The sequence below is a fragment of the Sarcophilus harrisii genome, chromosome 2 (genome assembly GCF_902635505.1).
Source record: "Sarcophilus harrisii chromosome 2, mSarHar1.11, whole genome shotgun sequence".
Lineage (NCBI taxonomy): Eukaryota > Metazoa > Chordata > Mammalia > Dasyuromorphia > Dasyuridae > Sarcophilus > Sarcophilus harrisii.
In genome coordinates this window covers 581033908-581055603 of record NC_045427.1, presented here as the reverse complement: position 1 = coordinate 581055603, position 21696 = coordinate 581033908, and the positions used below count along the sequence as shown (strand labels likewise).

Sequence of the window (21696 nt, the reverse complement as noted above, 5' to 3'; positions counted from 1 at the left end):
AGTCTCTGATGAGTGACAGTTTTCATAGGAATGGTAAACATAATAAGATATAGCAATCTATTTACACATCTATGTTGATGATTTCTTGAAGTATTAAAATGATAATACAACCAACTCCCAAATATTTAATGAATATTAAGTATTATATAGATTTCAAAATTTCAAAAAAATAACTTCAATCAATTGCTATAAATTCCTCATCAACCAGAACTGAAAATATTAGTAATAATAACATTAGCCAACATACCCATATGTTACACATACATGCATACACAAAGGTACCACATTAAGTGGGTAAGGTGCTATTCACATGTTATTTCATTGATTCTTGCATCAACTTTCTGAGGTACACGTTATTAATTCCTATTTTACAAATTAAGAAATAAAGTTTCAAAGAGATTGTGCTTTACCCAGTTACACAGGTAGAAAGTATGAGTCAGGATCAGAACTCAAGTATTCAAGATTCCATATCTCTATGTACTGTACTATCTACCTCCCTCCCAAATTCATATCAAATTTGTCAGCTATGAATAGCACATGATTTTAATTTTTCTTTTTTTAACAGAGAAATGGGTGAGTATTAATAAAGAAGGAACAACTTAGAATATTCACAGATAAGATAGACCAACAGAAAGTAAACTCATTGGTTTAAAATATCAAAGAATAATGGAATTGAAAACGATGCTGATATTGAATCCTACTCTCATTTCATGGGAATGAAATAATTTGTTAAATCTTTGATATATAGTAAGCTAGAAGAAGTTACTGCATAAATCTGAGACATGACAATTTTCTTCAAATCAAACTAACTTACAAAGTTTATAAAATCATGAAGGTTATGAGAAGAGGAAAGATAATCTTGTTTACCAAACTTCCTAATATTAGAATTAGGGCTTATCAACTTTGATGCTGGGATGAGACAAAAATGAAAAAGATCAAAGAAACTTGTATTTTTCATTTGTCTTGAGAGACATGTCTGTAAAATATAGTGAAGAAGTAGGGAAACCATGAGCCCAATGGTTTGCAAAGAACAGTTGCTCAACAAGTATTATTTGATTGAATTTTGAATTAAATTTAAACATCATTGCTTCTGAATAACTAAGGCATTCTGTTCCATCTCCACATTCCACAAAACAACAAAAGCAACAACAAAAACAATTACCAGATGAAGTGATCATTTCAGTGGTTGATGCTGAAATCAAAAAAAGACAGCATAAATCTAACCAAATATCATCTTTATGGACAAAATATTTATGAGTTATATTTCATTCATTATATTTTGTGTCTTAGATGTGCTAAACACAGAAACAAGATATGAGACCCTATAATGGAAAATCAAAAATAGTAAAGTTTTTCATAAATCATGAAGCAAGAATAGAGAAATCCTAAGGCAGGGAGGAAATGTTTTTTTCTTTTGCTTTATGATAAAGCATCAAAGAGTCTTATCTTTGTTCACCAAGTATAGATTATTTTAGTCACAGCATAATGTAAATAGAAATAGTGATTTTTCTCTAATTAATTTTCAATACAATATTAAGTAACATTTTTTACTTTTTGAAACCTTAGGTACCATGGAAAATACATTGACTTAGGACTAGGTATTAGGCAAATTCATTAGGAAACTACTATATTTTTCTCACAAAATATTCCTTAATATCATTCGGAAGGACTAAACTGACAGACGATTAGCCAATATGGATCTTAATTGTCTAAATATGTAGTGTTCCAAAAGTCTAGTACAATTTAAAATTCTAGTTACTTCAGATGAAGCAGATTTTTTTTAAATGGAAAAATTTAAGGTTCTTTTAAACTCATATAATTTTGTGAAATTCAGTAATATACTTTAGTGTTAATTTAAAAAATATAAGATACCCTGCCATTATGTATCACGTGAGTGATATTTTCTAGATAACACTTTTATAGACTTGTACCTTGCTAGACAAAATCCTCTTGCTTGAACCCTCTTTGTCATTTGCTTTATCTCCATTAGACTTTTTTTTTGGTCAGATCACATCAAAAATGTCATGTAGCATTGACCTTTGTATGATGTTAAGGCTAACTAGACAAATCAGCATCAATAGCTGATAAAAATTTTTACAAGGTTTAAAATTTTACTAAAATATAGAAGATGATGGTTATGTTGAATTTCAATGATAAACATATAAATATGTAAAATTTTGGCATTTTTTTTTTTTTTTTGCTGAGGCAATTGGGGCTAAGTGACTTGCCCAGGGTCACACAGCTAGGAAGTGTTAAGTGCCTGAGGTCATATTTGAACTCAGGTCCTCCTGACTTCAAGGCTGGTGGTCTATCCACTGTCCCACCTATCTACCCCTTTAAATGACATTTTAAATGTTCTTTATTTTTGTAAATTTGCAGCATTTATTTTCTGATGTTATTAAAGCTTAAAACTATGTTCAGCTCTGTTATCATTATGCTCCCAGCAAAAGTCAGTCAAGAGGAAACTCATCATTCTGGAGACTTCAATAACTTTGAGACTCACATTTTATTAGTATCTTCAGTAATCTCTGCCTTTTCTGATTGGAGGCTGAAGAGCAAACACTGCACTCAAAACCTCTATTTTAAAAAGACTCAGAAAGTCATTAAACCCATTTCCCATCCATTGGACTCTTTGGATTTAATTCCACCATCATCATGCCCCTGGGATGGGTACTTTTTCTTCTCACCTTCCAAGTATTTCCCCCTTTTCATTTTCCATTTTGTGTGATATCTTCCCCCATTAGATTATAAGGTCCTAGAGAGCAGGGGCTGTCATTGTAATTTGTATCACCCAGGATGTAACACAAAGACTTTAATAAATATTTATTGAGTTGATTAGAAAGCATTAAAACTTTTGGAACACCCTATATAACAGATTTAATTGATGAATTCTTTGTTCATGTCAACTTAAAACCAAGTGATCATTGTATGGAGTAATAAATTTCATTATACTTGACAAGCTGTTTCTCTAATAGTAGATATCAGCATTATCATCAACATCATCTCTCTCTCTGTGTATATAACAGTATGATAAAAATAGCAGAGAACAAACACAAACTGAAAAACAAAATCTAAAAAGGAGCTATACCTAAATGAAAATTCAACATTCATTAGTGCTTCATCTTCTGTTTTCATTGACACTCAATGGGAAAAAAATTTAAACAACAAAACTTTTAAATTATGATGACTCTTCTGAAGAGATTTCACCACCTGTGCTAAGAATTGTACTTTTGTTTTATTTGAGATTGACCTGTTAACCATTTAAAAAGTGTATATGATAGATTGGTCAGAATCCCTTAAACTGTACTCAGCTGTGCCTTCACATCTCTTCCTGTTTTCTTCAACTTTTTGACAATCCAGAAAAAATATTACGTCATTCTGAAAAAATCTGGACAAGTTACAAATTAATTAAGATGAATAAAATATTTCAAAATCTAAAAATCCAAATACATCAAAGATGGATGAGATCCCAGTGATAATCTACTGAAATCATCTATAAGCAAGCATTTAGTATACACCTACTGTCTGCTTGGTCCTGTGCTAGGTGCTGAAATGCAAACAAAACAACACTCCCCTCCAAACCAAGCTAAAATAAAAACTAGAAATAATCCCTATGTTTAAAGAATTTACAATCTAATGGGAGACAAATTTATATAGGTATATATATGTAGGATAACATAATGAGAATAAATGCAAATAAATTTAAAAATAAAATAAAGTTAGTTAAATAAAAGGCAGTTTGGGAGAGAGGTCACTAGCAGTGCTGAAGCTTAGGGAAAGCTTCATCCAGTATGTTATGGTGAGTTACATTTTGAAGGATAGTGGAGATTCTAGAGTGATAGAGGAGAGGAACAAGTTCATTGTGGCCCCCAAGAATTGCCAGTGCAAAGGTCCAGAGAAATGTACTTTCTTGTGTGAAGAATATAGAGAGAAGTATATTTTAACTGGATTGCAGAATAGAGGAAGAAGAGCAATATAAAATGAAGCCAGAAAAACAGTTTGGAAGTTAGATTAAAAAAAAACTTTAAATCCAAACAGAGAGATTTATATTTTATCTTAGAATCCAGAGGGTTCTACAGAACTAGATCTGCCCATAGAGTGGTCAGATCTATGTTTAAAGAAAATCACTTTGAGACCAGATAGGAAGATCTGAGTTTAAATCCAGCCTCTGACACTTACTAGTTGTGTGACCCTGGGAGTCACTTAACTGTATTTGTCTCAGTTTTCTCATTTGTCAAATGAGAAAGAAACCATTGTAGTATCTTTGTCCAAAAAAATCCAAACCAAAATGCATCACAAAGAATTAGACATGACTGAAAAATGGCTAAACCAAAATAACTTTGACAGCTATGTCAAAGACAGTTTGGAGTGAAAAGAGAGAGTTGTGAAGGGGAACTGAACTAGGATACTTTTTTATATTATTATATAATATATTATAGATTATTATGCAAAAATTTAAGAGAGAAGTGATGTGAGCCAGAACCAAAGTAACGATTGTGGAAGTGATGTTAGAAGTCACATGGAATAATATACAGAGGAGTACAAAATAGTAAGATTAGAAGTGAAGCAAGGGAAAATAAACGGTTGGTTATGATTCTGAGATTACAAATCTGAGTGATTGAAATAATCATATCTTAGATGGAAAGAGACAAATTTATGAAAGGGATGGGGTTAGATGGGGAAAATAATAAATTCTGTTTTATACATGTAGAGTTGGAGATTTCTCTGGGACATACAATTTGAGCTCTACTTGGCAATATATGATATAGCACTGAAGCTCAGGGAGAAAGTGGGATTGGATAAGTGGATTTGTGTGAGTCATCTACATAGGAATGATAATTAAACCAATGGAAGCTGATTTAGTTTCTAAGTAAGACATTGTAGAAAGAACAGAGAAGATATAGAATGTAGTCTTCATGAACCTATCTAGTTAATGGGTATTATATACCCATTAGGATTGAATTTAGAGGAGGCACAGTTTCTACAAGGAACATCATGTCTTCTTCAGGACAAGCTTCCTCAGGACAAATTGAAGCTGGATGACATGAATTTACAGTATGCAATGTCAGACTGGTTGTGTTATTTCCTTCAACTCTAGGAAGCATCATGTGCAATAAACAGAAGATGGGAATAATTCAGAAGTAGGAACTGATAAGGAATGAGGGGAGTTTGGACAAAGGGGTGAAGGAATTGAAAGATGACAGTATAGAATTGAATTGGTCAACCAATATATAGAGGATAACATAAAGAGAATAAATACAAATAAATATAAGGTAGTTAAATAAAAGGCAGTTTGGGAGGGAGGTCACTAGCAGTGATGAAGCTTTGGGAAGGCTTCATCCAGAATGTTATAGTGAGTTACAAGAGTGAAAAGAGAAAAAAAGTAAAGTCAGAGGTGTAGAATGGCCTAAGAGCAAAGTTTTTTAAACTGTGCATAATGACTGTATGCGGTCTCATAACTGAATGTGGAGATCACAAGATTATGATTTATTATGAATAAATGTCTGATTGTGCATCTATATTTTGTATACATATATATTCAGGCTCACATAAAAATTTCTTGAACAAAAAAGAGTTGTGAAGGGAAAAATTGAAGAAGCCTTTCTTTAGAAATGAAGGTTTGTTTTTTTTTCTAATCAGTTATTATACAGGCATTTGTGAAACACCTAATATGTGCTAACCATTGGACTGTGTATTAGTGATAAAAAGAAAGGGAAAACCAACTCCCACTATAATGAAGGTGTTTTTTTTTAAGAAGTCTAAGTAGATTTAAACCGAGTAGAGGAAAATATTCTGGAAGGAAAAGGTTTTTGTAGTCATGGGTGCAAGGAAAGGGTTCCTGAAGAAGGTGGGATTTAGAATGAGCCTGGAAGGAAACCAGAGAGATGATGAGACTGAGGTGAGGGGCAGAGCATTCTGAGTTTGAAAGTGTGGGAGTGCAAAGGCAATGAGATGGCAGACAGTGTCCCATTCAAAGAATTTAGCAGGTAAATGCGTCTGGGTCACAGAGTGTGTGGAGGAGTAAGGTGTAAGAAGCTGGGAAAAGAGGAAGAATAGGGGTTGAGAGGGCTGAGGTACAGGGAGAGTTGGAGTGATAGATGATAGAAAGGTAAATGTCAGAGTTTTGCAACTGTGACATTCAGTTTGCAACCATGCAAGTTTGTGACTTGTGGGGGATGAAGAAATAGCTGAGGAAAACTGAGACTCAGTAAGCTGAAGCCTCTTATACAAGGTCACAAAAGTCAGGGGAAGAACTGGTCTCCCATTTCCCAGTTTTGTGTCTTCAACATTAAAGTTTATAAAATCATGAAGCGTATTCAAAGGGAGCCATTCACCATGATCTGTTTTACTAAAGGCAAGGATCGCCTTCTTAAACCTTGCAGAGGCAAAGTAGTGAAACATTTTTTGATTTCAGAGACAATTTTGTAAATAATAGTCAGAAAGCAAGGAAACTACATGCCCATGGCCTTGCAGAGAGATGAGGTACTTGACAATTTTGGTTTGATTTAATTTGAAATAGATACAAACACCATTCTCTCTCAATAGTCAAGACATTTTGTACTATATCTAAATTCCATAAAGCAAGAAATCAGAAAGAAAAATACTTACCAGATGAAATGGTCGATTCTGTGGCTGATTCTGAAATTACAAAACCAAAAAACTTTAATAAAATTTATAACCCATAATTTATGAACAGTTACATTAACAATTATATTTTCTTTTAGAAGGTTTATACTTCATTCACATTAGGAAAAAGACATAAAATGAAGGTTTTAAAATGCCAAGGAGAAAATAGAATTTTCCCCTCTTCAGTTTATAAAATAGAGAAATACTTGGGCAGAGAGTAAGAAATTTTTTTGTTTATGAAGTTTTACAATAAATTCTCTTGTGTTTGGGTAACAAGAGAAAATATATCTAGAAATTATAGAAATTCATTTAGAAAGAGGAAGCTTCCCTATATTCATATGAATGATAGATATTTAAAGTATAGGGTTGATCAATACTATATGATAATCAATTCTGATGGACGGGACCATCTCCAGCAATGAGATGAACCAAATCAGTTCCAATAGAGCAGTAATGAATTGAACCAGCTACACCCAGTGAAAGAACTCTGGGAGATGACTATGAACCATCACATAGAATTCCTAATCCCTGTATTTTTGTCTGTCTGCATTTTTGATTTCCTTCACAGACTAATAGTACATTATATCAAAGTCCGATTCTTTTTATACAGCAAAATAACTGTTTGGTCATGTATACTTAAATTGTATTTAATTTATACGTTAACATATTTAACATGTATTGGTCAACCCGCCATCTGGGGGAAGGGGTGTGGGGAAGAAGGGAAAAATTAGAACAAAAGGTTTGGCAATTGTAAATGCTGTAAAATTACCTATGCATATATCTTGTAAATAAAAAGCTACAATAAAAAAAAGTATAGGGTTGACAATAAAAGAAACTTTCAAGTAGTCAGTGAAATAATATTTTTGGTAGACATTCACAACTCACTCCAAAAATTAATGGAAGCCTATAGCTTTAAATTCCCTCACCCACTGGAAGTGCAAAGGAAGAGCAGAATTTTAAAATGCATAGTTCACATCACTTAATTTTTTAATTCCTCCTTTTAGCAGAGTAGTGAGTTTGTAGTAGAAAGAACATATCTACAAATTAGACTGGAAGTCAGACCTCTTCATTCTAGAAAGTCATGAAATATCAGAGTAGTAACATACCATGAAGACTATCTAATATTAATTCCTTATAGATAAGGGAACTGAGGCCCATAATGAGAATGCTTATCCCAGGTTCTTTTTCCAAATAGAAGTAGAACAAAAATTTTAACACAAGTCTCCTGACTACAATCCAACCTTCTTCCATAAACATTTTTGAAATCACGAAGAACACAAGAAGACTAGCATGAAATTGTTCACCAAATGCCTGACTGTCAGAAATAGGGCTGACTAAATCTGAGAAGGGATAAGTTTTATAAAAAAAATGAGGTTTGGAAATTGGCTTGCAGCAGTGTTACTACTGGGCTTATATCCCAGAGATTATAAAGAAGGGAAAGGGACCTTTATGTGCACGAATGTTTGTGGCAGCCCTTTTTGTAGTGGCTAGAAACTGGAAACTGAATGGATGTCCATCAGTTGGAGAACGGCTGAATAAATTGTGGTATATGAATATTATGGAATATTATTGTTCCGTAAGAAATGAGCAACAGGATGACTTCAGAAAGGCCTGGAGAGACCTACATGAACTGATGCTGAGTGAAATGAGCAGGACCAGGAGATCATTATATACTTCAACAACAATACTATATGATGACCAGTTCTGATGGACCTGGCCATCCTCAGCAACGAGATCAACCAAATCATCTCCAATGGAGCAGTAATGAACTGAACCAGCTACGCCCAGAGAAAGAACTCTGGGAGATGACTAAAAACCATTACATTGAATTCCCAATCCCTATATTTATGCCCACCTGCAGTTTTGATTTCCTTCACAAGCTAATTGTACAATATTTCAGAGTCTGATTCTTTTTGTACAGCAAAATAATGTTTTGGTCATGTATACTTATTGTGTATCTAATTTGTATTTTAATGTATTTAACATCTACTGGTCATCCTGCCATCTGGGGGAGGGGGTGGGGGGTAAGAGGTGAAAAATTGGAGCAAGAGGTTTGGCAATTGTTAATGCTGTAAAGTTACCCATGCATATAACCTGTAAATAAAAGGCTATTAAATAAAAAAAAAAAGGAAATTGGCTTGAAAGATTTGCTTGAATACAGTGGCGGGAAAATGGAGAAATCATGAGCTTAGTACCTTGCAGAGAAAAAATTTGCAATAAATATTAGTTAATTTAATTGAAATTGGACACAAATAGCATATCTATTCAAGGGCCAAGGAATTCTGTAGCATGCTTCCATTTCACAAAGCAAGAAAGCTGTAAAACCAGACCAAAACAATGAACAAAAATAAAAAACAATTACCAGATGAAGAGGTAACTTCTGTGGTAGATTCTGAAATTGCAAAAAAAAAAAAAAAAGATTGTGTAAGTAAAATTTACAATCCATCTTTGATGAACAAAAATCTTCATAATAATGCTTTCATTTAAAAGGTTTGTTCTTCAGTCACACCAAACACAGACACATAATACTAGGTTCTACAAAGAAAACTGAAAATATTGAAAATATTCCCCTGAAATAAACTATGAAATGGACCAATGAATAGTAAAGCCAAGAGACAGAATTTGTTTTGTTTATTCAGGAAAATTTATCATAGAATCTTATGTTTTTGACAAACTAGTGGAAATGGTTTTCTATTTTTCAATAATAAAATTAGACTCTAGGAACCTCTCTAGTTGCATGTCACTACTAATTCAACTGGTAATATTATACTCTGGATTCTGACTTCAGGGAAAATTAAACTCACAATGGAAAAAGATAAATTTTTGAATAACAGATCCATAGATGAGTCATTAAAGTAAATCAAAGGAGCTAAGGATGACTGAGGAACTTGCCTAATTTTTCCTCTTTAATATAGAGAGCAGCTGCCACATCTTACAGTCAAGTCAATAAGCATTTATTGAGCACCTACTAAGTGTCACTGTGCCAAGATCTAGAGAAACAAAGAAAGGTGACAACAAGAAAAAATTAAAAAAATTATTCCCTGATCTAAAGGAGTGTGTATCCTTTGATATCCTTTGATGTCATTTTTGGGGATTGAACGATCCATTTTCTTGTGTGGCAGCTTTTGAATCCTTGAAAAACTGAGAAGTGATTGATGAATTCTTTGTTAAGACCAACCCATCACCAAAATGATCGTCTATTAGGTTTGAGCCTTTCCACTGGTTCTCAGAAAACAGACACTGTTGTTATAACTGCTTCATATAACTTTCTGTTTTGTTCTGTCTATTGACAGAATAAATAGTAAGAAAGAAGTCATGATGTAAAGCATCAATTAGGCAGTTTGAATAAAAGTATTTTTCATCTAGAAAACTAATACCATGTCTCAGCTGGTAATTCTTGTTTTTGCTGAGACAATTGGGGTTAAGTGACTTGTCCAGGGTCACACAGCTGGGAAGTGTTAAGTGTCTGAGACTGAATTTGAACTCAGGTCCTCCTGACTTCAGGGTTGGTGCTTTATCCATTACACTACCAGCTGCTCCCTGGTAATCTATTCTTACTCATTTAAAATGCATGAGAAACCTGAATGACAGAAAAAATGAAATGACTTAGCCAATGTCAAACAGCTAATAGTGGCAAGCTCAAATATTAGGGTTCAAGTATCAGTTCAGAGCATCCAAGTTCATAATATCCTGAAGAATTATTATCATTCACCAAGTTCCATAATATTAGAATTAAAATTCTTTATAATACTTCTAAAGTTGTAAGTTTTTGAGAGACTGAAGATTGGATACATGATTGAATTGCCTTCAAAGATAAGCGAGAATATAGGAATGATTTGACCATTAGATAGTGAATTTCTTAAGGGCAGGGGCACTTTTCTTTGTGTATCTACTGCTTGACACATAGGAAGCCCTTAATAAATATGCTTATTGATTAATTAACTGATTGCTGTGTTGCTTGCCTTGCAGAAAGCAGATAAATAGATGTTTATACATGCTTTTATTTCATTTGATTAGACTTAATATTCCAATTGTATTTACCAGATAAGGTGCTCACTTCTGTGATAGACGCTGAAATCACAAAAAGAAAGAACATAAATCAAACTTCCGTTCCATTTCAAAGGAATGACAAATCTGAAAGGTATCTTTTCATTTATACTAAATGTAAATATTTAATATAAAGCTGAGACATAAAATGTGGACTTCTTAAGTGGAAAATTGAAGCTAGAGAAGTTTTTCTTTCATGAAACCCTGAAATAATCCATAATACACAGGTTGGGAAGGAATATTTTTCTGCTGTAAAAAATCATCTTTGTCTCTTGTCTTTGAAAGATCAGTTACAATTTTCATTAGAATGGCAAATGTCATATAGTGTATCTATTCATATCTCCATATTAATGATGATTTCTTGAAATATTAAAATGATAACTATAATAAACTCCCAAATATATTGTCTAGTATTATTATTTTCACAGATCATAACATACACACTTATATATTCATGTATATATACAAATAGGGCTTTTAAATTTGTAAAGAGCTTTGTCTATGTTTTCTCATTTGATTACTACACAACCATTGTGAGGAAGATACTGTTACTCCCATTTCAATAATGAGGAAATTAGAGCTGAAAGAGGTTATGATTTGCCCAGTTACATAGTCAGAAAGTATTTGAATTAAAATTGAACTCAGGTATTCCTATGATTCCATGTTTCTCAGCACTACTATACTATCTACCTACCTCCAAAATTCATATCAAATTTGTCAGTTATACATTACACATGATTTTAATTTTTCTTCTACCTTTTGACAGAGAGATGATAGACTGACAGTAAGTAAACTCCTTGGTGTAAAATATAATAGAACAACAGAATTGTAGAGTATGCTGCAGATTGAATCCAACTTTCATTTCAAAGGGATGGAAACACCTAACAAAGGTCCCATACATATATAGCCAGTCAGAAGCAGTGTTATTGCATGAATCCAAAACATGGCAATTTTTATCAAATAAAACAAACTTATAAAGTTTATAAAATCAAGAAGATTATGAAAAGAATAAACCTTATTTACCACACTCCGGAATACTAAAACTAGTGCTTATCAATTTTGATGCTAGAAAGAGAGAATTTTGTAAAAGATGAAAGAAACTTTTACTGGGTTTGAGAGACATTTCTGTAGAAGCAATAGAGTGGGAAAACTATATGCCAAATGATTTGTAGAGAATAGTTGCTCAAAAAATATTAATTGATGGAATTTGAATTAAATTTAAACTTCAATCCCTCTGAATAACCAAGGCATTCTGTGGCCACATTTTATAAAACAAGAAGACAACAACAAAAACAATTACCAGATAAAGTGGTTACTTCGGTGGTTGATGCTGAAATCACAAAATGATAGCATATATCAGACTAAATCTCATTTTCATGAGATTTTATCATGAAATATGAGTAAAGAAAACATTTATGACATATTTTCATTCACATACTTTACACCTCAGATATGTTAAGCCCAGAAACAAGCCATGTGGCCCTAAAATAGAAAATAAAAAAAAGCTTTTCTTGACTCAAACTATTAAACAGAAATAAAGAAATCCTAAGGCAGAAAGGAAATATTTCTCTTTGGCTTTATTCAAAATCATCAGAGATTTTCTTGTCTTTGGTCACTTGGTAAAATATTTTAGTCAGAGAATAATAGAAATAGGAATAGAAATTTTTTTCTAGTCCAGTCTCAATACAATCTTAAATTGATAATATGATTATGGATGATTGAAAATAAGTTGACTGATGTAAAGGGCTGAAACTCTGAGCAGATGCACAACCGAGCACTTAAGGCTAATTACTTATTGGACAACACACTATTAGCATATGCTTGGAAAATGTCCTGCCCCACTATTCTGTGCTGACTCAATCTGTTGGCATATATAGAGAATTGTAGGAGGGATTAGAAGATGGAGTAAGACAAGCCAGAGTTACTTTTGGATGGGAGACCAAGAAGAGAGGTATGGAAATTCCTATGTCCATTCCCCTCACTTCGATGAAGAATAAAGACCAAGGACTTTTGCTTATCCTGACTCTGGCTGATTCTAAAGTATCCAGGGTGCTAACTCAGTCTTCACAGACTCAAGACTGAATTAGGTCAATTCATGGATGAAGGATACATAGCACATATGTCAATAATTTAAGCGAGCTATGCAACCTAAATTTTTTTTTCCTGGAGAAAAAGCATATTTTCCAACAAAATATTCCTTGATATCATTTAGAAGAACTAAATTGAATAGGGCAATAGCCAGTGATATATTTGTTTATATCCCAAAAGTCTTAGCTCAATTTAAAATTTTAATTACTTCAGCTGTATAAATGGTGCAGACTTAAATTTTATTGAAAGATTAAGATTATTTTAAGCTCATGTAGTTTTTATGATATTTTAGTAATATATTTAGTGTCAATTTTAAATACAAAGGGCACCTTGCCATTATGTATCATGTGAGTGACAGTTTTTAGATTATACTTTTGTAGATTGACACCTTGCTAGAGAAAATCCTCTTCCTTGGGTTCCTTTGGGCACTTGCTTTATCTCTATAATTTTTTTTTGTCAGATCACATCAAAAATGTCATCTAGCTTTGGTCTTTGAATGATCTTAAAAGTAGAATGGCAAATGTAGTACTTTCATCATCAATAGCTGATAAAATTTTTACAAAGTTTAACATTTTACTTGAATTAAATTTAGCAAATGATTATGTTGAATTTTAATAATAAAATTATCAACATAAAAATTTTAATTTTGTTTTTTCAAGTGTTGTTTTTTTGTAAGTTTGTATGATTTATTTTCTCAAGTTATTAAAACTTAAAACTATATTCAACTCCATCATCATTATCATTGTGCTTTCAGGAAAAGTCAGTCAAGATGAAACTGATCATTCTGGAGACTCTTTCAGCTTTTGGACTGACATTTTATTAGTATCTTTGTAGTCTCTACCACTTCTGATTGGAGGATGGAGGATAGAGCAAACACTGTACTCAGTGTCCATTTAAAGAAAGCTCAAAAACTCAGTGGACTCATTTTCCATTAGCTGTGCTCTTTGGAGTTAACTCCATCATCATTTTGCCCCTAGGATGGTTATTTTCTCCTTTCCCTTATAAATCTTCCCCCTTTTCTCTTTATCTTTTGTATATTATCTTCCCCCTTTAGATTATAAGGTCTTAGAGAGCAAGGACTTTTTTATTTTTATCCCTAGCACTTATGACTGACATATAGTACACTTCAATAAATATTTATTCAATTGACTAGAAAGCACTAAGAAGACATTTGAGACACTCAAAAGCAAGTGGTCATTGTATGGGGTAATGAATTTCACTATGCTCAAAAAAGCTGTTCCTCTAAAGGTAGACACCATCTCTTGCTATATAAATATAGATGAGTAGGTAGGTAGATACATAGATAAATAGATAGATAGATAGATAGATGGATGGATGAATTGATAGATAGATAAGTGAACAGATATGTAGATGAATTACTCATAAATGAAAAGTTACCATTCAGAAAATTTAAATGACAGTATAATTAAAATAGCCCAAAACAAACTGAAAAATAAATTCTAAAAGGGATGCACACTTAAAACATAAAAATTTAACATTCATTAGTGCTTCATCTTCAGTTTTGATTGATATGATGCAAAAACATTTAAAAATACACTTTTAAATTATAATGATCCTTCTAAAGATATTTTAGTACTAGCACTAAGATTTGCACATGCAGTTTTGTTTGAAATTTGCTTGTTAGGAGTTTAAAGAGTGTATAGTATAGATGTGGCACAGATCTTATCTCAGTATTGAGAAAGCAACATCTTTCTGAAATTAGAAAGAGTCCGCTAAACTATACTTAATTGTACCCTCACATCACTTCTTCTTTCTTTCTACTTTCTAACAGAAATTTCACTATGCCTCTAGAAAAAGAGAAGTCTGGATGAGTCACAAATTAGTCAAGATGACTAAAAGTATTTATCAATTTTAAAATCCAAGTATATCAGAGATGGAAGAAATCATATTGAAAATCGACCCCAACTACCAATAAACAAGTATTTATTAAGGGGAGCTAGGTGGCACAGTTGATAGAGCACCAGCCCTGAAGTCCAGAGGACCTGAGTTCAAATCTGATCTCAGACACTTAACACTTCCTAGCTGTGTGACCCTGGGCAAGTCACTTAACCCCAATTGCCTCAGCAAACAAAAACAAAACAAAATCCAAGTACTTATTAAACACCTACTGTTTGCCTGCTACTGTGCTAGGTGCTAGGATGTGGAACCCCCCCAAAAAAAACCTAACTAGAAATATTTCCAGTGTTCAAGGAGTTTATAGTCTATTGAGGAGACAAACTCATAGATGCATATATACAGAGTAACACAAAGAACAAAAATATAAATAAATGTGATGTGGGGAAATAAATAAATGTATGGGAGGGAAATCACTAGTAGTTATGAGGTTTAGGAAAGGTTTCATGTAGAATGTCATGAGTGAGTCACATTTTGAAGGACAGTGTATTCTATGAGGTGGAGAAGAGGAATAAGTTTATTCTGGGCTCAGAGGATTGCCAGTGTAAGAGTCCAGGGATGGGAAATGCACTTTTTGTGTGAAAAACAGAAAGAAAGGTGTGTTAGCTGGATTGCAGTGTAAGGGAGAGAGAACAATGTACCATCATGGCAGAAGGATAATTTGGAGCTATAAAGAGCTTTAAAAGCCAAAATGAGATTTATATTTTATATTAGAGTTATTAAAAAGGATGTACTCAAATTGATCTGCCCATTTAATTAAGTGGTCAGTATCTGGTCAGTCCCAGGCAGTGGGGGTAAAAATAGAGGTACAAAGAAAGACAAAAACCATGAAAGACAAAAAACACCACTTGAATATACCCTCTAACGGAAGAGGTAACATGTAACTAATTATATACATAGAAAACATAGACAGTAGATGAAGACTGTATGAAAGGAGGGGATATTCAGAGCTGGAGGTACCAGAAAAGACTTTTTGCAAAAGATGAGGGTCAGAACATTCCAGGAATGGGAGACATACAGTATTGAGTCACTAAAATGGGAGAAAGAATGACAAGGAGTTTCAAGTAGGCTGGTATGGTTGGATCATGGAGAATATAGAGGAGAGGAAGGTCTAAGAAGCTGGAAAAAGAGAAAAGTATAGAAGTAGAAAGAGTGATGTGGAATGAGAAATTATAGTTAGCAAGGTGGATGTCAGGGTCTTTGGTTAAAGCAGTGGAAGGCTTGTGAATAATGATGAGATCCTGGGTACAACTATTCCAGCATGTGACTAAGGGAGAATAAACAGATGAGGAAACTGAGACCCATTAAGATGAAGTGCCTCATATGCCCCACTTAGGGGAATTGCCTAACTCCCCCATTCTCTATTTTTTCTATTGAAGTTTATAAAGTTATGAAAGATATCAGAAAGGGACTATTCATCAAATTCTAGATTGCAAGTAGAATTTATTCTCTGAATCCAAGAAAGGAAAAGTTTATGAAAGATGAAAGAAAATAGAACAATAAACTTGGTTTGAGAGATGCTCATGTATATAATAGTGAGGAAAAGGAGAAAGTATGTTCCCAGTTTCTTCAGAAGACAGGTACTAAATATTCCTTTGAATTAAACATAACATACTGTTCCAATAAGCAAAGCATTCCAACATGTGTACTACAAAAAAGCAAGAAAGCAGAAATATAAATAGTTACCAGTTGTGATTTCTTCTGTTGTTGATGCTTAAATTGCAAATAACAAAAACAAAATATCAGTATATATAAAATCTTTATCCCATAATTTATTAATAAGAAGTTTGAGTTATATTTTCATTTAGAAGGTTTATAGTTAAATCCTATTAAACAAAGATACAATATGTCAGCTTGAAAACAGGAAAATTCTTTTTCTTAAAACTGTAAAATGAATAGGAGAATACTGAGGAATAGAGTAATACATTTTCCTGTTTTTTAAACATAATCATAGATGCTCTTGGATTGTAATAATGAATGAATGCCTTTCTAGGAATGGCAGAGTTATAATTAAAAAGCAAAGGGACTTTCTAAATCATGTATGCATATGAGTGTTGAGGTAATAATATACCCATCGCTTAAAGAGCTAAGAAAACAATAGTAACAAAGGCATAATATGAACAATCTACAGAACTAGATAATTTCAAAACATTACTTCAGCCAAATCTTTCTAACTCAGATCAGAATGGACAGCAATGTAATAATCATAACTTTTTTGTTCTATCTTCTGATAAATTATCTACAAAAGAAGGAAAGTCCAGAAAATATACAAATTAAATTGACTAAAAGAAATAAAAATATGATCAAGCTAAAAAGTCACATAGTATCGGAGGGTCTCCTGAGATTGTCTAGCCCCAATTCCTTTACTATAGAAATGAGGGAACTGAAGCTTCCAACGTGAAAAGCTTGTCCAGTATCTTAGAGCCAGTCAGTTACAAAGCTGAGACACGAATAAATCCAAGTCTCTTAATTCAGTCCAGAGCTCTTCTCATAAGAGTTTATAAAATCAGGAAAAGTATAATAAATATGGATTTAGTCATCAAATGCCAGAATATCAAAAGTAGGACTTACCCTCTGAATCTGAGAAGGGGCAAGTTTTTGGAAGAGTAAAGACTATAAAACTATTAACTTGGTTTGAGAAATATACGTGTATGCAATAGTGAGGAAAAGAAAAAGTATGTACCCAGTGCCTTCAATAATAGGTGTTCAACAAATATTGATTGATTTAACTGGAATTAGAAATTCCATTTCTTCTCAGTCACTAAGGCATTCTGTAACATGTCTGTGTTCCATTAAGCAAGATAAGAGGAACAAAAATGATTACCAGGTGAAGAGGTCTCTTCTGTGGTTGATGCTGAAAATGAAAGAAAAGATTGTAAATACAATCTGCACTTCATTTTTTGTTAATCAAGAAGTTCAATAGTTATATTTACTTTAGAATAAAAATAATTACCAGGATAGATGGTCATTTCTGTGGTTGTTGCTGAAATCACAACAAAATAACATGTCAAAACAAAATCCCATTTTATATTAATAGGAAGTTTGAAAGTCATATTATCATTTATATGTTTCAGATTTTTGTTGTTTGGTTATGTCCAAGTCTTCATGACGTCATGTTTTGCCATTTCTTTTTCTAGCTCTTTTTACAAATGAAGAATAGAGGTAAACAAATTTAAGAACTTGCCTAAGGTCACCCAGCTAGTAAATATTTGGGGTCAGATTTGAACTCATGAAGATGAGTCTTTCTGATTCCAAGTTCAGGAATCTGTCCACTGTAGCACTTAACTACCCCATTGTTTTAGCTTACCACACTAGTCAGCCCGAACACAAAATGTTGCCTTCAAAAATGGAAAATGGAAAACAGGGAGGTTTTTTTTTAATGAATTTTTGAGATTTGATATTGAATTAGGTAAATGGATCTTAGATCTATAGTGGAAATCTCAATTTATTTTAGGATCTTATGTTGTTTGAGAAACATCTCTATTTTTTGTCCCCCATGTAGGATGATTACTATATTCTCCAACAAAAAATATCTTGATGTCAATGTGAGGATCTGAATGGACAATTAGGCAGCTAAATGATGCTGCATATAAAGTGTTGGACTTGGAATCCAGAAGACTTGAGTTCAGATATTGCCTTAGATACTTGCTAGCTATGTGATTCTGAACAAGTCACATAAGCCTTGTCACTCTCACATAATTACCATACAGTGTGATTGTGAGATTCAAATGAAATAATATATATGAGTGATTTACAAATTTCAATTATAGACTAGTTACAAATCAGCTAGACTATATAAAAGAACTCTTCAGTCTGAAGATTCATATGTCAGAGTGGAAAAAGACTTGAGATAATTTTCTCCAAATCTTTTATTTCATAGGTGGGAAAATTAAAGATAAAATGATTTATCCAAGGTTATGTAGGAAAGTTAGTATGAGTACCCAGATCTCTTGACTCGCAGTCAAGTACTCTTTCCATCAAAGTTCATAACAGCATGAAAGTTATCTGACATTCACCAAATTCAAGAATATTAAAACTAGATTTTTACCTTTTGAAACTTGGAAGAGGCAAGTTTATGAGAAACAAATGAAAGAATATTTAGCATGATTTCCTAGTTTTACTTGTATATTGTAATAGGAAAATTTAGAAAGTTTGAGCCAAGTGAAAATAACAGGTGCTCAATAAATATTGATTTAATTTGAATTATACATAAACACAATCCCTATAATAAAAAAAGTATTTTATGGTATATCCATCATTCCAAGATACAAAGAAACAAAGACGATTACCAGATAAAGTGGTCGTTTCTGTCGTGGATGCTGAAATTGGAAAAAAAAAAAAAGCAAAAATCAAAGTTAAATTCCCATTTTAAGGAAACAGGAAGTTTGATTTTCATTTATTTATTATATTTATTTTATTATGTTCTTTATTATGTTTATTTTATATGATAAATATGATAAATTATATTATAAACATTATTATATTTATTTAGATATATTATTATAATATACTATATTTATAATATATTTAAATACATATAATATATTTATTCTGGTATATCATTATGTTATATTTAATATATTACATTTAAATAAATATTATATTCATTTATTATATTTTCATTTAGAAGGCTTGTTTTTTATCTCTGTTAAGCATAGGCACATGATGTTGGTTTACATAATGGAAAAGTGACCCCTGTAAAGAGTTTTCTTAAATGAGCCTTGAAACCAGAGGGAAATGGGCACTAAGACAAAGACTGAGAATGTTTCTTGTTGGTTGTGCGCAGTTGTTTTAGAATATTTCACCTTTGAGTTAGTAATGGAAAGTTTTTTTCAGCCATGGTATGATGCAATTAGAATCTGTTTCTCTTTTTCCTGGTTAAACCATTTAAAATAATACTTTGTGCTATGAGTTTAGGCATCACAGAAAATAAGTCATAACCATGGCTTTAGGTAAATTCACTGAAAAGATCCATAGGTTGAAAAGATCAGTTACTTAAGCTTTTAGGAAGATTGTTTTCCCTCTTTGTTTTGGAGAACGACTGTTATATTCTCTCATAAACATTCCCTCCTTAGACTGTGAAAGCTTGGACAGGCCATTGGTACTTAAGGAATTTTTGTGTAATCAAGAGCTGCTTGTAAGCAGGTACTTGAATTAAAAATGGTAACTTTGTCTAGGGCTTTGAATGGAACTCTGCAGAAAGGCTCTAACATGCAGAAACTTATGCTTGTTATGGAACTGCCCTGGCTTTTTCCCCTGACTGAAATAACAGTCCCTACCATCAGTCCTGAGGGTCCTGTCCCTTTCCTAGGAAAAGGTTCTCCTTTGTCTCATCACTATTCACTAACCAGAATAACTGAAGGATGGGCTGCTCTCCCATCAAAACTGCATCCAAACAGAAATTGTATCTTTGTCTTACTCGCAATTTCAGGGAGATGAATACACCTGAGAATAGCATCCTATATACCTGTATACCAAATACAAAGAATACCTGAGCAAATCACTCCTGCATCTTCATGGTGACCGCAGTTGTGGACAGAGAAGCCACGGTGGCGACATTGCCCTAGATTGTTCTCATTTCCTTGGCATTGCACATCATCCAGGAGGATGCTTCCTGAGCCAGCCCCAAAATATCCATTCTTCATGGAGCTTCTCCCTTCTCCACAGTCCAGCTGCCTGCACACCACATGAGCTGCATGGATATCCCAAAGGTCATCACACACAGTCCCCCATGTCCCATTGTAATACACTTCAAGGAGTCCTTCACACCTGTCTCTTCCATTCACCAGTCTGACATCTGGCAAGTCTGGGAAAGATTCAAAAATTATTCAGCAGAAGTTCAACCATTTCCCCACAATTAATGAATAATAACAATTTTTCTTTTGTTCTTTAAGAAACAATTAGGACACAATTAAAATGCATTAGATTACTCTCTTTTTTCCTTTGTTTCAAAACTATTTTTTCCTAATCTTGATTTCTACCCACAAATCTTATTTCTCAGTAAATAATGGCCAGTAATTGGTATTTATATAAAACTTCAAGGTTTGCAAAGTGCTTTAGGAGAAGTGCTTTTGAAGGGAGAGTGAAACTGTATTTCCTTTAAAATTATCCCTCTGAAATTGTGTTCCCTTTTGACCTGTAAAGAAGGGAGATTGGAGTCCTAAGCCCTCCTGGAAAAGCCATCTCCCCAGGCAAGTTAAGTGCCATTATTCAATTAGAAATCTTGGTCAAAAAGCACCCTATTGATCTTTTGGGGATGCCAGACCCTTTTAAAATCCAATTGGAGATCTGGTCTGGATATTGATAAACATCTAGGCCTGGGGACTTTGGCTTTCTTTTCGATCTGAAACCTGAGCCTTAAAGATTCCTTTTTAAAGGGCAATTTCTGAACTCATTCTTTGCAGAATTCCCAAAGTTGGACCCTGCTCACTGAGAAGACATTCTCTTCTCAGTGCTAGCCTCCATTTCCCTAATAGGGCTTTGCCACTAAAGAAGTCAGTCTCTTAGCAAAACTGGCTTCCTATCCAACAATAAACTTCATTTTTGTCAATTAATATTTTGGGATTTGTGAATTCTTTCATGAAGAACCTGTACCTCTGACCAAAAGGGGATTTCCACAACTCTCTGACTGCCGCTAAACTCATCACTTTCTATAGGTCAAAAAAAGGAGAGAGACTTTTTCAACCCTTTTTGATCTGATTTTTATTGTGCATCATGATAAATGTGGAATTATATTTAGAAGAATTACACATGTTTAATCTATACTGGATTACTTGCTGTTTAGGGAGGGAGACAGGAGGAAGGGAGAGAGAAAAATTTGAGACACAAGGTTTTGCAAGGGTGAATGTTGAAAACTATCTTTGCATGTATTTTGAAAATAAAAAGCTATTATTAAAAATTCAAAAAAGGAGAGATAATCAAGGACAATCTGTGCTGCTTGTTATTTTTGCATCATAAATATCCATTTTGAAGCTAGGTTTTCAATACTTACAAGTCAATAAGTAGTAGCTTGGGGATAGA

At 33.1% G+C, this 21696-nt stretch overlaps 1 protein-coding gene across 1 annotated transcript in view; it reads right to left on the bottom strand.

Moving 5' to 3' along the window:
- LOC100929866 (deleted in malignant brain tumors 1 protein-like) overlaps window positions 1-21696 on the bottom strand; it is a 173629-nt gene that overhangs the window by 44868 nt on the left and 107065 nt on the right. Inside the window, 6 exon segments of the mRNA XM_031949362.1 lie at window positions 6610-6639; window positions 7869-7967; window positions 8990-9019; window positions 10669-10698; window positions 18966-18995; window positions 20168-20482. Of these exon segments, the coding sequence (XP_031805222.1) occupies window positions 6610-6639; window positions 7869-7967; window positions 8990-9019; window positions 10669-10698; window positions 18966-18995; window positions 20168-20482 (534 nt within the window).